General features: G+C 47.0%; 2 protein-coding genes across 23 annotated transcripts in view; one reads left to right on the top strand and one right to left on the bottom strand.

The window, feature by feature from the left end:
- The window catches only part of LOC136440051 (rRNA methyltransferase 2, mitochondrial-like), a 217,257-nt gene that overhangs the window by 55,088 nt on the left and 145,365 nt on the right, over positions 1–16,804 (bottom strand). The window lies entirely within an intron of this gene.
- The window catches only part of LOC136440027 (tenascin-X-like), an 89,524-nt gene that overhangs the window by 16,396 nt on the left and 56,324 nt on the right, over positions 1–16,804 (top strand). For 11 of the 22 annotated variants that reach the window (XM_066435783.1, XM_066435789.1, XM_066435785.1 and 8 more), the window contains exons 6-24: positions 1,108–1,374; positions 2,366–2,627; positions 3,389–3,517; positions 3,952–4,123; positions 4,960–5,131; positions 5,546–5,872; positions 6,941–7,021; positions 7,799–8,065; positions 8,493–8,759; positions 9,206–9,472; positions 9,790–10,059; positions 10,526–10,792; positions 11,076–11,342; positions 12,293–12,559; positions 12,991–13,257; positions 13,830–14,093; positions 14,375–14,641; positions 15,585–15,851; positions 16,492–16,758. In XM_066435783.1, coding sequence (XP_066291880.1) covers positions 1,108–1,374; positions 2,366–2,627; positions 3,389–3,517; positions 3,952–4,123; positions 4,960–5,131; positions 5,546–5,872; positions 6,941–7,021; positions 7,799–8,065; positions 8,493–8,759; positions 9,206–9,472; positions 9,790–10,059; positions 10,526–10,792; positions 11,076–11,342; positions 12,293–12,559; positions 12,991–13,257; positions 13,830–14,093; positions 14,375–14,641; positions 15,585–15,851; positions 16,492–16,758 — 4,614 coding nt within the window. The remainder of the gene's footprint in view (positions 1–1,107; positions 1,375–2,365; positions 2,628–3,388; positions 3,518–3,951; positions 4,124–4,959; positions 5,132–5,545; positions 5,873–6,940; positions 7,022–7,798; positions 8,066–8,492; positions 8,760–9,205; positions 9,473–9,789; positions 10,060–10,525; positions 10,793–11,075; positions 11,343–12,292; positions 12,560–12,990; positions 13,258–13,829; positions 14,094–14,374; positions 14,642–15,584; positions 15,852–16,491; positions 16,759–16,804) is intronic. The other 11 variants (XM_066435782.1, XM_066435777.1, XM_066435784.1 and 8 more) reach the window with 11 other exon arrangements.

Here is a 16,804-nt window from a genome sequence, read left to right as displayed (position 1 = left end):
GAAATCACTCATCACTATTTCTGGATAAACCACACACCTTCCAACGCGCAGAGGCGTCTCGTTGGCCAATGCCCTTCCGTACCAGATATCTCCACTCTATCCTGGAGAACACCGTCTAGTGGACGATCTTGAGCTCTCGCGAGAGGAATTAGTCGAAGAAAGCTCTCCACTAAGCCCCATCTTCATTTGCGGCTGTGGTAAACGTCTATTCGACCTGCACGGACCGTTACAGATGTTGTAGTGTTCCCGTGTTTCAGCCCTGTCGTCTTCGTTGGTCGGTCAGACGTCACTATATCTCATTCTCCTGGTGTCTTAGTACCAGCTGACGTAATCCTGTAGTACTATCATCTTTATGATAGTCTGTCACCAGTTTGGGCCAATAATACATGCATTCCTATGGGGAAGTTCCCAGATTCTGACCAAGAAAACTTACCCTCAAATTCTGACCTGTAACTGCAGAACGTCATCTATCAGAATTACGAGAACTTCTAAACGGCTATTGTCCGGGGAAACAACCCCAAGCGAGAGCACTTGAGTCAATCCACTTTCCTTATAAGGGCCTGCTCGCGACCATCCCACTATCTCCCGCGGTCCAGAAGACAAAAAGATGGAGAAAGGTCGTTTCTGTCAACACATTCTACAAGTATGAAGTCTAACATGCCATACCCACCCCAGAATTGCCAAGATTTTACCCAAAATCACACCAAGAAAGGCTTTCAATGTTTTAATGCCCTCTTTAATTCTGAGCTCTCTCACCCTGGGGTCTAGGCGCCTGCGCTAATACCATTGATCATTGACACGAGTGAAGTAGGCCTTCTAGGCGAGAGCAATTATATTGAGACTTAGAGAACCACAGGTCGAGCAGTGGGAAAGTAGCCATGTTCCCAACCTGATTATCATTCCACCATGTGTGTTGAATATGGTGAAGTTATTACAAACTTACTTGTCTTGTTGCTTCATTCAGTGCATTATTTTACGATGTATTTCTATCTTAGCTGCGTGTCGTACTCATAGTATGGGTGTCATTGAGGCTAGCGCTCTTTGACATATCAATTTATAAGTGATTTGTCTTGCCCACAAATACATGAATATGCTATTCCAAACTAGCATTCCCAAGTCCCCTGGGAGTAAAAGCGAGTGACGTAGACGACACGTCAGTGACTCTAAAGTGGACCCCCGTGACGGGCGCCACGGACTACAGAGTTGCGGTGACCCCGCCCGACGGTAAGGTGGTTGACCCGGTGGGAGGGCCGTCAGTCTGGGAGAGGACCGTAGAAGGCCTCCGTCCCGGACAGGACTACGTCTTCACCGTGGCCGCCATCGGGCCCGAGGGACAGAGCAATCCTTCTAAACCAGTGAAAATTAGCACAGCGGGTATGGATGGTGCTTACAGTACGCGTTGTTTGTATTGGTGATTTCTGGTGAAACACGTTGGTGTGCTGTGGCTGACGATGCTATGTATGCTGCTGCTGCTTTTGGCTGATCATTAGACTGCGATTAGTTATTGTTACTCCGGGAAGGAGGATGACCTCCTTCTGGGAGTATTGGAAATGCTTTTGTTTGCGCGTTCGCAGCCAGAACTCACGATCCTGTTGTCGCATTGGTGTGTAACTTGTTTGTTCTTTGACTTTGTGATAATTTATCCTTATTTTTTGTTAGAGTGCCCTTAGTAATCTATGTCATACTTTGACTTTGCTGAACTTGCTTCTCGCAGGAAGAGGGACCTTGTATATATATCGCAGCACTCACATTGTAGAATTTATCTTGTTAACAACAGGATTTAGTTAAGATTAGCTTAATTAAGAACTCAGCAGTAATTTGACTGAAGCCGGTGGATTGTACAATTTAGGATCGGGAACACATGCATATATGAGGAGAGTGTGGCTATCATAGTTGCTTCTGGAATCCTTGGTAAATATTACTGCTTATAATGGTTGCTGCTTATGCATGGCCATAGGGTAGACATAAGCCGTTGGCCCAACAACTTTCTATATTTTTGTGTTTGTTGCACATACATACAAAATCTGCAGCAAGGTACATGCAAATTTCCTATTTCTGAGGTCATTTCAAGGCAATATCATAACTTAACTGAGCTAAACACCAACTCATTTCAGGGAAGGAAACTATTATCATTAGGTTCAATGGCCTCTCTACCTAACCTCATTTTCGTTACAACATCGTATGAAAGTGCACATAAAAAAATGGCTTCCTAATGAAATAGTCATCGTCATATTTCTGGCGATTCGTTCCTTTTTTAGATTCTGCGCAATAATCCATTCAAACATTTGCTATGGCTATAGGACATCGGTGACGGGCTAATCCCGTGAAAAATATCTAAATCTTGTTGCATTTTATTACTCCTTAGGTGCGTCTGGAAAGGCCAAGGTGATTTCTCCCCAGGCGGGGAAGAAAAAACAAGCTGGCGTGAAGAGGGAGGGAAGTGGCGAAGACATCTTCACGTCTCCGAGTCAGCTCCGCCGCCAAGGTGATCTGGTCACGTCTCCCAGCCAGTTACGGAGACAAGGCACCGATGACTCGGGATCCCTGACTTCATTCCACACGGCAACGGGAGAGGAGGTCATGTCCATCAGCTCGTACGCCACAGCAGAAGCCGGCACCCAGGAAGGGTAAGACCGTTGGTTCTGGCTATTAATGATCGCGACCAGCGCGGGAATTAGCCGCCATCTTTGTGTCGGCAAGGCCGGCCACGCCCAGCAACCACAATTCTCGCGAAATCTCGTAAGATCTCGCCCAAAACTAAGTTCGCGAGACTAAGCCTTCTGAATCAGACGTGGGCTATGTCCATTGTCGCTGTGTAATGTACACTTGTACATGGTTGTAAGTTTACTTGTAATTGTTACTAACGCTTTTTGTCTACTATCCGCTGTTTGATGCTTTCAGCTTCTTCGAAAGTGAAGAGAATCACTATGCTTGAATGTGCTGCACCTGCTCAGGCTCTTAGTCAAATTTACTGAATTTGAGACGCCAAATTTCACCCCGTCTTTTAAAAGTATTCTTACGAATAGTATATTCCGAAAGCAGTCATGTATAATTCTAGTCCTCGATGGAAAAAATGTTTACGCGATCTTATTGGAGTACCACACGGTATGTTTTTTTGTAGATAAACTAACCGCTCATAGGATACTTTTAGTATTGTTGTTGGTGCAATTGTCCTGAAAGTTTTCGTGTTGTTAGTTACGTGTCATTGCAAATCACGTTACAAATATGCACATGTAGCTGAAACGAAAATGTATGTATAAACGCCGGCAAGAAAAGTGCATGAGTTTTGAAATAAGCATGTACCAATGTTAGCCGCATTGCTTGAGGTTAAGTGAGGCCATTGTGTATGGAGCACTCAGCTGGGGCAACTGGTGTTTGCTTGTTGCAGATCTCCTAGCGTTCATGTTCCTCAGCCGAAGCTATTCATGTCCGGCTTGCTGTCTGGGATTTCTGGTGCCTTCTCTAGTCTACATGCTGGTCAGGCTGGGCTGGCTTTAAACCAACAACAAGCGCAGATGTATGTATGCCTGCAATATAAGTGGTGAACGCATGGCCATCTTTGATGATACATTGGTTAATGTTACTTCTATGTCATGTCGTATGATGTTCTATTGTGTGTTACTAATAATCTGGACGTAACTCTTTGTCATAATCGGTGTCTTCTAGAGTTGTTGAGTGTGTCCAAACAGGCAAAGATTCGAGTGAGAATTTTCACATCAGTTGAAGATATGACATTCATCCTCATCATTGTGCTTCCGGATTTAATCCGGTGAAATATGACATATGACATTACTAATCAAATAACCTTTTCATCTGAAAAATACCTTCACGGATTATCAATACGTTCTCCCTTTAAGCACAAGAAAATAAAAACAATCTGCATGGATGTTTGTTTTTTAATTTCAACGATACTCTTGCTGAAACTAAGCAGGTGCATTTTATAACCCAAAGGGCATCAGAAGTGTCTACAATAGAGGAAATATCGGAGGGAGAGGAGGACGAGTTGTCGGGGGCACCGGAGTTCAACAGGGGCCTGGAGAGCTGCCAGGTCGCCAGAGGAGAGTCCGTCAGATTCGAGTGCGAAATCTCCGGATCCCCGCCTCCTACCATCATATGGCTCAAGGTACGTCTAGTCTTGATGTTTTATTTATTTTATTTATTGGTTTGGCATGTTGCCAGGGTTACCCAACTAGCCAGAGGCTATTACTAAGGGCGAACCCATGTGCGGCCGACTGTAGGTTTTTGGACCATCGCACACCGGGGCATGCCCCTACTCTTTTTCGAAAGGTGTGGTGGGTTCTTTTACGTGCGCGGGGTGTGGCTCTTCCCAAACACGGGACCTCCATTTAGCGTCCTATAGGAGGGACGTCCCTAAGGCGGAGCCCTAACCCTAGATGAGCTACGTACTCATTTACACCTGAGTGAAGTGAGGAAAGTCGTGTTAAGTGCCTTTTCCAAGGGCACAACGTCGGGGTGCAAGTTCGGACATGTCTCTGGGCACAACCCGGGATTAGGTCCCGGGTCCCATTGTTTGACAGCCGCGCGCTCTACCACTTGCGCCACATGACGCCACATGTGCATGCGTGAACTTGATGTTTTCAAGATGGTGTCAGTCCAAAAGTGTAACTAGAAAATAAAAACTGTTGAAAAAAATTTGAAACCTTTCGGGTCCCTTATGTAATTCTATAGGACAGACGATAACGCGTTGAATTTAAATGTATCGAAATGATGTTGAGTTCATCAAAGTTGTCTTAAGCCAATACGTTAGCGGTATCTATATAGCTCAATCAGCGCATTGAACAGACTGTAACCTATGATAGTTAGAAGTTGATATGTTCCAAATAAACATCTAAACTCATTCTGAATTTGCAAAAGAAAGATTGGCGATCGTCCATGTTTGCATTTGAAATCATGCCAACCTTCAACGGCCTTATATTTGAACATTTTTTTTTCACACAGGATGGCAGAGAGATCGACGAAGATAACCAACACTTTGCCAAGTATGGTGATGACGGTAGTTTTGCGCTGGTCATCACTAACGTCACCGATGCCGACTCGGGTGCGTACAGTTGTCAAGCAACCAGCAAGAAGGGACAGGCAACTAGTACCGCGGAACTCACCGTCAAACCACGTGAGTTGCACAACTTATCTTCATTGTCCTCATTTTTACATACTCCATAATGTCCTGTGGGAGGTGCCTCACATCTAAGTCCTTACGTCACAGCGCTTGAGAGCTATTGCGTCAACAATCTTATCAGAGTGTTCACATATTAGTTGCAACCACCGCAAATAAATGCTTATTAACTTGCCCCTATCCACAGAATGCTGTTGTTGACTTGATTAGCTTCAGTGTTCTTGTCTTAACTACTCATGTCCTTAATGATTTATATTGTCCTTTTAACGGCTTAACGTTATACAAACAAAGAAATCAAAAACTGTAAATCTTAAATAATGCACGACAGTTGATCGTGGACTAGACTTGATTTCCCCAATTTTTAGAAAGTATTTTGTAAAAGTCTTGTATGATACCACGCTTCGTACATAGATTCAATTGGTGGAGAAGAAACGAGAGGTGAGAAAATCGCGCCGATATTTGCGGCGAAACTGACTGATGTCAACGTGAAAGAGGGAGCAGATGCCCGATTCGACTGCGTGGTCGCAGGGACTCCTGGGATTGAAGTCACGTGGTTTAAAGATGGCGTCCCTGTGAGAAATGGCGGCAATCGGATGCTCACGTTCAGGGGGGATGGCAGTTGTTCGCTGGACGTCACGAGCGTCACCTGTGATGACGCCGGCGTGTACGACGTGCAAGCGGCGAACATCGCGGGGACGTCAAAGTGTTCGGCTCTGCTGGTTGTACAACAACTGGAACGTAGGTCACCGTGGTGTGACGTGACTTCTCGTTTCTTGGCTGAACCCTCCCCGTGTTTTGACTTTCTCTACCCTCTGTTGCTCTTACCATTTGCGTTAGGACGTCGCTGGAGCTCATAACATGTTGTCTTTTCCCCTGTTGTAGGTTCCCGTAGACATAGTATTTGCTGGTCCGTTGTTCTTTTTGTCGTCCACATAATGTAGTTTTTCTGTGGTGTTCGCTGTCTTTTCACGTATGGTAGCTTTAGATAGCATGTGCTTAACAACCTTCAGACCTAGAGGAGCATATCTTTAGCTGGCTTCATCTAATTGAAGTCAGTTAGAGCCCTGGCAATGCTGTGAAAGTCCTGCTATCATTCATGACATTGACACAGACAGGTTTTCGTATTCTCCTTAAAACTGTAGCCTGTGATAAGGATCACTATTAGATGACATGAAATGACGCTGCCTGTTGACGTGTAAGTCACTTTTACGTTCAAAGATATTTAGCTGAAAACAGGTCAGTCACTAGCCTGGGTGCCAGACCACCGCGCTCCTGGAGCTAGTCCTTCGGCCGGGGAAGCAACTCGCGCCGCCACCACATATAGCACACGGCCCACTGATTACCTCTCGAGCGCGATAGAAATTAGCGTTCGGCTGCCAAGCGCTCCCGGGTGCCAACTCTATCCCTACTACTAGATCTTCCCCGCCCAAAAGGGGTTATCATCGCATCGCGCGAAAGGTCTGGTATCCAGGCTAGTCAGTCACAGACAACTGACAACAACCCGCTCTTCCCGACCATCATCTTCTTGGAAACCACTGGGCATAGCTGCGTCCTCTTCAATCTTACAACAATCTATCGTACCATCTTAGCTTCAAAACTTCAGATCAGTTCTTTCCAAGACGATGACCAATGGCTTCACATTGTCCCCCTAAACCTTTAAGCTTCGCACCAATAGTTGCCATAGCTTGTGCAACAGTTCCCTTCAACTTCCCTTACGTTTAGCTCAGTATATGGTTGTAGATGGTACACAGCCCATCTTTTCAACAAAATTCGACTGCCGTTCCACCGTCCTCTTTGATTTTGCAGAAAAGAACTCCGTCCATACACATAAGCCGGCCTCTCAACCCGTGTCCTTAGCCACAATACAGGAGGAGGTCAAAGTTCAAGGTCAGTGTCGTGTGACCTTGAAGAAGGTCATGGTGCACGACGTGTTTTGAGGATGCTGCACTGTCGAACCTCCCAGAGGAGTGATTTTTGACTAGAACGTGTGTTGCTCGGTGGATGAGCGATGGCGGCGTAGGAAGTGTCTAGGAGTGTGGTTGCATGTAACACTTACGTCAGTGTTGTATGACCATGTTGCCCTTTTGAAAGGTTATTGTTGCACTGAGCAACCTAGTTGCAGCGATCCAGGATCCAGAAAAACACACAAATGTTTGGATCAACTAAGAATCTAAGATCGCACATGATGAGGTGGCATGTAGTCGCTCTTATCTAAGACACTTGATAGGCTAGAGTGTTGTCCTAAGGCTTTTTTTGTGTGCTACAAAGATTGGTTTGCACGCAACGTGTGCGTCTTCTCTGTGTTGTCTTGTTATCTTTAATCTATCACTGTCATACTGTGCACATGTGATATTGTACTGCTTTCTTTGCATCATGGAAGCATGTTCAAGAACTTACGCATGTTGTTGCAGTGGGAGTGGTAGTGAGAGTTCTAATGTATCGACATTATATATACAGTTCACTCTTTAGAATATATATAGTTGTAATTGGTTAATAATAGTGTAATATAGAATATTCACGTAAGGTCGGATTACGTTATGTAGCCATAGAGAAACGTAGCTTAGTCAAATACCAAAGTAGACGATTGATGCGTCAAGATAACTGAAATTTCTACGAACATATTGAAAGACCAATGTTGTCAAGCATTCTCCGAACTTCCCTTAGATTTAAAGCCACCGACAGAAATCAGTACCCCGTACGTGAGTGATTCCGCCGTCACGGTGTCATGGAAACCTGTTGCCGGGGCGACCGATTATAACGTCATAGTCAGTCCGGCCGATGGTGTGGTAAGAGGCTCCGACGACGGACCGACCTTTCCCGAGAGAAGAGTCGAAGGACTTAGGAGTGGTACCGAGTACACGTTTACGGTCGTGGCCACCCGGAAAAACGGCCATGCTGTTGCCGGTGTGCCGCTGACCCAGATGACCAGAGGTTAGCGTACTAGAGGTCAACTGGGGCTGGCGCAAGCCTCGTGGCCTGCTCGCTCCGCAATAAGAATGGCAACCTTCAGTCATTGGCATATTTCGCAAAAGCTGCTGTCTGTACAAAACAAATGCAAAAGAAAGCTGTGAATAGATTAGTGAGAAAATAAAACAGTTGACGTAAGACTTTTGGGCTCTAAAGAAATCTGGAGTTTTGTCTTGCAATTCAAAGTCAAGCACGTGGCAACTAAGTTGTTTCTTAGGCATACCAGACTGCATCTGGGCTGCTTATGGAGGAACATCTCCGATCGTCTACCCCAAGGAGTAGATCTCATTTACGAGGTCCACATTCCTGTTCACCACATTTTTGGAGGGCGGTTTTGATGACGAAGGGAAGAGAGAGCTTCGTTCTTTGATACATATCCTCCGTTCCACAGAACTTCCTACACCTGGTGCTCTGCGTTCCGAATCGGTAACAGACACTGGGATGACACTGGCCTGGCTGCCGACGCCCGGCGCTACAGACTACGAGGTTAGCATCAGCCCGCCTGGCGGAGACGTCCAACCACCCAGCGGAGCGGCCACTGAGCCCCAGCGGGTCATCAGTGGACTGGAGCCCGCCAAGGAGTACGAAGTCACCGTCACGGCCAAGATCGGCGACAAACGCAGCGCGCAGTGCGAGCCATTTAAGATTACGACAAAACGTGAGTACATACAGGCAATGCAAGTCGTCTTGGTGAAAATCGCTTTAGGTCCGGACGCAAAAGTATTGTGTTAAAGCCCCCGTCACAAATAAGAAATTCAGTTCGGCCAACGTGTTGGCGAGCTTCAAATGTGTATTTTCGGCCGAAGTACGGCCGACGTCCTGTCGATTACGCGGGCTTCGGGCGATTTTTAGACATCAAAGTTGATCCAAATACTGGCCTTTTACCAGGTTAGTCGATTCTAATCTAAGAGATGGTACCATCTCATGGGGGATTTTAGTTTTTAGTGTTCGACAGACGTCATGCACCCAAAGTTTTAGTGAAAAATACGGTCGACGCTCGGGCGATTTTGAAATTCGGCGAGCTTCGGGCGATCTACAAATTCGGCCGACGCTCGCATGAATTGTGACGCCGGCTTAAGAGTGTGCTTTCTTGTACTTTCGTAGCTCTTGGCACGCCTGCGGGATTCAATGCCAGCAAGATCACAGACAACAGCATGTTCGTCTCGTGGACGCCTGTCGGCGGTGCTACTGACTACGAGGTCAAGTTGGATCCACCGGCCGGCGAGGCGAAACTGACGGAGAAAGGCTCGACTGTCCCCGAGAGACAGCTGACCGGGCTGTCCGGTGGGATTGAGTACCGCATCAGTGTGGGCGCTAAGAACCAGAAGGGCGACGTGGTGTGGGCGGAACCTTTCTCAGTTGAAACAAAAGGTGAATTTGAAGGAGATGATTTTGTTTTAATCATCATTTTATTCATAGTATTCAGGTTTCTTTGCGTGTACTTCCGGAAAACCAGGGGTACATAAAGTTACAACAATTATCGCTGTAAAAGTCAACTGGAAGCGTATACTGCAACTGTTCTGTTCTGTGTTTTTGAACAAACAAAAGAGCATGCTATCATTCGGCAACACATGACGGAAAAAGGACGATGTTTACTTGTCACGACACGGGAACAAGTATTTGTTGGCTAAGCTACTCCAAATGCCAACCAGACCGTATGTGTAACACGCTACATCGTGTTTTGCCAGACCTCCCCACTCCAAGCGGAACAGACGTATCTGGTCTAACGGACAACGAGATGACGGTAACCTGGGCGCCTGTCCCTGGAGCCACAGACTACACACTCAAGGTCCAGCCGCAGGTCGGCGAGGTCGAGGTTCCACCGGAGGGGCCGGGAGAGGCCAGGCGGCACCTGATGGGACTGTTGCCGGGAGTAGACTACACCGTCGTGGTGGAGGCAAAGGGTGATAAGCGGAAGAGAAGCGCAGCTTCCGCACCAATCAAAGTGAAGACAAAGGGTAGGCTTATACTGGATTATCAGCACTTTGTAGTCTTCAAATGGTAGAAGATCTCCAACAATCCCGAACCAGGACGTAGCTCTGCATGCGTGTTCTGCACGTGCCCGCAAACTTTCAATGTGCATGAACTTGTCACAACTCAGGACTTTTGTTAGCGTTTTCTCTCTTGGTTCTCCCGTCGTTGCGGCGGATGAGGTTCCCTCCCACCACGCCCCCTAGCGCCTGCATACTGTCCTGGTAGCATGCTTTGCCTTTCTAGTAGCTCTCTTGTCCTTTGCGTGGGCAACACGCCTCTCTTCGAAAGTCCTGACTGCCGTGTAGCATTGTTGTCTCCAAGACGTTCTGTTGCATGAGTCTGTTTCCCCACGTAGAAGGATTTATACAAATATTTAGCGTTTTACACAAATATATACTACGACATTGCTTCAAAAACCAAAGCGGTTATTATATTCATTGTCCTGACCAGCCCTGTGCAGCCCTTCGGACATAAAGACCAGCAGTGTGACGGCCAGCACGGCGATGTTAGAGTGGGAGATGGTGCCCGGCGCCACCGACTACAAACTCCACATGGAGCCGTCGGACGGACAGGTGACCAAGCCTAAGAAAGGCGGTCATCTTCCTCAGCGTGAGGTCAAGAACTTGACTCCAGGGAGGGAATACGTCTTCAAGATCACCGCTGTCAGCCCCGCTGGGAACAGTGCACCGTCTCAAGAAATCAAGATTAATACTCCAGGTAACGACACGACCATCTACAGTGTAGCCGTAGTCTATAGATGGATGTTCTTAGAATGATAACACCTAAGGATGATATCTGGACAGGCCGTGATTGTCAGGCCAATATTGCTGATGGTTACTTCTTTCCTTTTACGTCATTACTCTGATAAGTGTGGTTATTTATATGGTTAATTGTTAAGAAACGTTAATCATGTCTTCGTCAAGTGTGTGAGCAATTCAACAGTGAAGTCCATGTTATTTACCAGTTTGGTAAATATGCAGTAATTTGCACAAATCTGTAGGCATTGCGGGTCCGTCTGACCTTAGGGTACCAACCGTTACGGACACGGAAGCCACGCTTTCCTGGGCTCCTGTCCCCGGAGCCAAGGATTACAAGCTTCGGACACAGCCCAAACACGGAGACGTGGCCACGCCCACAGGTGACGCAACTTCCGCTCAGAGAACAATATCCGGCTTACACCCGGGAACCAATTACAGCGTGTACGTTAGCGCCGTGACAGACGAAGGCGTTGGAGTGGAGTCCCAGCCGGCGCAGATCAAGACCAAGGGTACGTCCAGACTAACTCTCGATGCTGGGACCTTATCATTGCTTAATCAGCTTTTATTTGATTTTCTTGGTAAAGCTGGTCTTAACGTTGCACCAAACTGTACGAAATATAAGCGTATCTTGTTGGGTAAGTGGATGGTACAATACTGGAATGGCCAGCTAGCTCGCTATCTCCCCGGCCCCAGGCATAGTTTTCTAATTTTACTCCAACAGTGTTGCCCTGGCAAGTGGACATGGAATATGCTTTGTTTTGAACTGCTTGGAAGGGGATGAATTATTCTATACTTGCATCTCTCTCGACAGTGGTCACGTTGTAAAAGGGATATTCAGTATATGGAGAAATGCAAGCATGCATCGTGTATTGAGTCTTCATGTACACAAACGGTGTACGGATTTTGGTGGTTTGGGTCATGGATCTAACATCCGGTTTGTTGTAATGTGCAAACTTTCTTCGGATCGATGTCTGCATGTAGGCCCTGTTGATGATGCCACCGCCGATTGCTTTTGTTTATATACAATTTGTATGCCTTGATAAGGATATTTTTCTGTGAGTGTCGTTATTTTCCGTTGCTGATGGCTATGATTGCTGAAGCAGGCCACTGCGCATGTGCATGTCCTGGTTCCATATCTATCTACTCATGATGGGAATGTGGTGATATGCGTTCCAGGGGACTTTCCGTCGACGCCGTCAAGATATCGTCTTCATTTTATACAATTAAGGTCAAGTGGTAACGAGATACATGGCTATAGACTGGGTTGGAATGGCTTGTACTCTTGCAATAGTAAAGTCAAGTTGACTTGCATAATACCAAGATTTTGGTGGAATGTTCTTTCAAGGCTGACTAAAACTGCTTCCTTCGTATTCACTGTTACACCAAGACACCAAGGGAAAGATGATGAAACATCTAGTCTTGGTACAGCGTCAAGATTTTGCCTTTTTTCCCTCCATAGCTTTACCATGTCCCTGTTCCCTGAATGCTTCGGAGGCGACAGACGCAGAGTTTAAAGTGGCGTGGCTTCCCGTAGAGGGAGCGGAGAATTACGTAGTAACGATAGATCCGCCCGGCGGCCAAGTGTCTGAAGTGACCGGCAACCCGTCCACTCCGTCCCGCATCATTAGCGGCCTCGACGCCGGGAGGGAATATCGGGTATCCGTCACGGCTACTGGCAAGAAAGGAGATAGTGCTCCCTGTGAACCATTCAGCGTGAAAACGAAAGGTGTGCTTTATCATAATGATATTATTGTTATGAGCTATGAGGTTTAAACTGGCACGAGCTTGGAAACATTGCACTGCCAGCAAGCCATGTACACGCAGTACCCAGGTGGCTGCTGTTGCTTTGTGTCTTATTCCCGCCCTACCTGCGCTACTTATGACGGCCAAGGAATAAGTTGAGATAAAGATACACAAGATGCTCTCCTCTTTTCTCAGTACCACTCAAGAGAAGGTCAACTTGTAAGACCTGTCCGCTTATATTATTAATATAAAAACGGATAGCTTTCAGCGTAATATCTTCCAAAACGAATCCTTTCGGTTGTCTTGAAACTTCAAAAAGTCATATGGTTATGTACAAATTGTTTATTTTCTGCCGTGCAATGCTTGGTAATCTTCCGCCATCTTGGAAATCGATGCAAGTCAATTTTCCCACAGTTCTTTGCGCTCCGGCCGGTATTTCCGCTACCGCCATCACGGCCTCTAGCTTTGAAGTGACCTGGACGCCTGTTCGAGGTGCGTCCGAGTATGACGTCAGAATGAACCCGGATTCCGGAAAAGTCGAGGTCCCGGATGATGGTCCTTCAGCACCAAGGAGAAGTATCACCGGACTCAGTGCCGGGATTGAGTACCAAATTACAGTTGTGGCAAAGAAGGAGAGTGGAGCCGCGCAGCCAAGCGAACCGTTCATGGTGAAAACGCGAAGTATGGAAAATCATCAATTCATCATTTAACCATGTATCAACAACTGGAACTTATGGGGCAATTTAATGGCTCACACCATATACCATCAGACCCCTTCATTGTGCTCGATGCTCCGGCCCTTCTCACTTCTTACTTCTCACTACATCTAACCTCATCTACATTGTCTGTGATTCTTCCACATTGCTACTGCCTGGGCTATACAGAATCGCACGGCAGCAAACACTACATGCCTTACTATTGCGGTGCAGAGAAAATAAGCTTTTCCGTTGTAATTGCATACGAGAACGCACCCCAGTGAGTTCTACATGCATCTTCCTGACTACTTGTCATTGTTAACAAATCATCAGGCATTCTTGTTCGTGTTGATTGGGCGTAGCACTGATGTCGTTTTTTGTACATGGTCCATGTAGATCACAACGTAAGCGATTACTATAAAGTTCCTAATGTAATTTGCACGCCAGAAGTTTAATAATGCACACAATACAAACGTTTTTTTAGTAGACATAAAGAACATAAAGAGTGTGAATAGCTCAGTAAACATGTTACAGAGATTCACTCATTTCTCTCCGCAGCTTTACAATCTCCAAAAGCCCTGAATGCCCCATGGGTAACCGACTCAGACCTGACCCTGACATGGGAGAAGGTTCGCGGGGCGACTGACTACGCCGTGCGGCTACAGCCGCCAACGGGGGAGGTTACCGAGACGGAGAAAGGTCCCGGGGCGCCCAAGCGGCGTGTCACGGGCCTCCTCCCGGGAACGGAGTACAACATCTCGGTGGAGGCCGTCGGCTCGGAAGGACACAGTTCCCCGAGTCACATCAAAATTGCAACAAAACGTAGGTCTGATTTGTACGTTGCTCTGTAACTCCAGAGTCCCTTCGTGTAAAAACGTTACAGGTTCTCATTCAACCTTGTCACCACGTCTGTCTCGTGAAGTAACGCAAATGCTCGTGAGATGTGTGAGTGAGTCGTGCATGCTCGTTTATTTGCTGGCGTGATGTCATAATTGCAAAACGCATGTAGAACTAAGAAGCTTGATTGGGACGTTATCGTGTTTCATCAGTTTTGGTGTACAAGGAAGGAAGGAACTATGATTTTATATGTCCGACCAAAACAGCACTAAGGGCGCCGTTCGACCTGGCGGCGACGTCGATCACCGACGGGACGCTGCTGGTGTCGTGGCCGGCAGTCCCGGGCGCCACCGACTACAGGGTCACGATGGACCCGCCCGACGGAGAGGTGACGGTAGCCCGAAACACTATCGCAGAGTCCAAGCGGGAAATCAAGGGACTGCAGCCTGGAAAAGAGTACCAAATCACCGTGCTTGCGCTCAGTCCTGTGGGTTCCAGCGCACCGTCCGAGTCGTTCGTTGTCAAGACGAGAGGTACAGTCTGGCTGTGCAGAATTAAGTGTCTTGTCTCGTGCCAGTAGCGCTTGATAAAGGAATCCTTCAGTGGTGAATCGTCGTTTTCGTTTTACGTAGCGCCGTTATGCATCTTTGAAAAGGATGAACTATGGTATTACGAGGAAGGAAAATACATTATCATCATCGCGACGGTTACTATTCCATCAAAATCGGCGATGTAAAACATTATCTGTCTTCGTCATACCTTTCTTTGGGTCTCACTACCCACATTTGCTAACTTCTTCCACGGCCCCTAAACTGCTGCGTGTCCTTTGTCTCTTCTATTAAACTTATAAATGCTTTCATGTTTGCATGACACAAAATTCAAAAGGTAACTTGTCACTCGTTTGTCATCGATTGCCGTAAATGCCACACTTTCCATCCTTTTCTGTCATTTCGCCTACTTACAGCTTTTATGCAATCAACTCTCTCACGCGGTCTGCCTTTTTACCGGAATGCCCCGGAATGCCCTTTTAACACCGGAATGTCCCGGAATGCCCATTAAGGGAGGGTGAATTCTACCGGAATACACTTTACTTTGATGAGTAAACATCACAGGTTGGCATGAAATGATATATTCATGGCCCAGGATCGAGAAATCACTTGAAAGTAGTGATGGCCATCGGCGTCGGCGTCCCGCCAGTCGCCATGTTTGTTTTTATTGCTGACCGGGGAACTATCGCCGATCGCTAATTTCTAGTGATTTCTTGTTCCCTGGGCCCTAACTATATCATTTCATGCCAAAATACAGCAACTTGTGATGTTTACTCATCAGAGCATAGTGTATTCCGGTAGAATTCACCCTCATTTATGGGCATTCCGGGGCATTCCGGTGTAAAAAGGGCATTCCGGTAAAAAAGCAGACCCCTCTCACGTGTTTCCATTCTCTGTGTCTGTCTCTATTCCTCACCCTGACTCATAGCTCTAGCGGCTCCGTCCAGCATCTCTCCTGCTACTGTAACAGATAATAGTGCAGGCCTGAAGTGGACCGCAGTCCCTGGCGCCACAGACTACACCCTTACTGTGGAACCTGCCGGCGGAGAGGTCTGGGAGACCCAGGCGGGCCCTGGAGACCCCGAGCGGGTCATCACGGGACTGCAGTCCGGGACAGAGTACGAGATAACCGTGTCGGCCACGGGTCCTGACGGAGCTAGTGCGCCGAGTGAAAGGATAAGGATAAAGACAGAAGGTGCCCTGTGCCATCTTCTAAAGCTAATGCATGTGACGAGTGACCCTGATAACTGTTCTTCCCTTCCAGGCATGGTCTGATCAGGTTGGACTTAAGTGTTGTGCAGTCATTTCGAGACTTTCCTAGCAGACAAGTTTTTTCAAGCAATGTTTATGGTCTCATTCCTGTATTACTCCTCAAATAGTCCGTTGCCCAAAAAATGATCGGCTGCATGAACGTGTGTTTATATCGGTAGGAAGGTCCCTTTTAGCTAGCCCAACTGATCTCAAGCGTCAAACAGATGAAAGCTTGTTTGTATCTGAAGAAATGAGCCGGTAAAGTTCGGCAGCCGCGCGCGAGGTCGGACGTCCACAGCCTTGCATTTCGGGTGATGTGGTCAAGCGCTTACAGCTAGAAAATGCCTTTTTTGGGTGTAGCTAAGTACCGTTTGTAATTGCTATGAACAGATATTTGATGTAGTGAAGTTGTCGGCAATTTTTTTGCATGATCTAGGGTAGATATTCTCAACACAGAAAGAATGACATTGGTGCATTTCCTATAGCTCCATTACGAACGCACCCATATAAAACACGTATTATAACATGTAAGCCTATGTGGCGAAAAAACTCATAAATGAGACCTTATGTTTGTGTTCTAACAGCCTTAGCTGCACCGTCGGAAGTAAAACAAGCCACGGTGGCTAACGAGGAGATTGTGCTGAAGTGGAACCCGGTCGCCGGCGCCACGGACTATGAGCTGACCGTGGAGCCCCCGGCCGGCGACATCGTGGCGCTGAAGAACGACCGTGCCCGGCCCATGCGCCGTCTGACCGGACTAACTCCCGGAACCGAGTACAAGATCGTCGTGGTGGCAAAGGACGCAAAGGGGAACACAAGGAAGTCCGACACCTTCACGGCAACGACTCTAAGTGGGTTCCATTCTTCATTTACTTTTTTACTGTGGTTTCTTATCAA

This window comes from Branchiostoma lanceolatum, chromosome 8 (genome assembly GCF_035083965.1).
Source record: "Branchiostoma lanceolatum isolate klBraLanc5 chromosome 8, klBraLanc5.hap2, whole genome shotgun sequence".
In the NCBI taxonomy this organism is placed as follows: domain Eukaryota; kingdom Metazoa; phylum Chordata; class Leptocardii; order Amphioxiformes; family Branchiostomatidae; genus Branchiostoma; species Branchiostoma lanceolatum.
The sequence above is the reverse complement of the archived record's forward strand: the minus strand, read 5'-3'. Positions and strand labels throughout refer to the sequence as shown.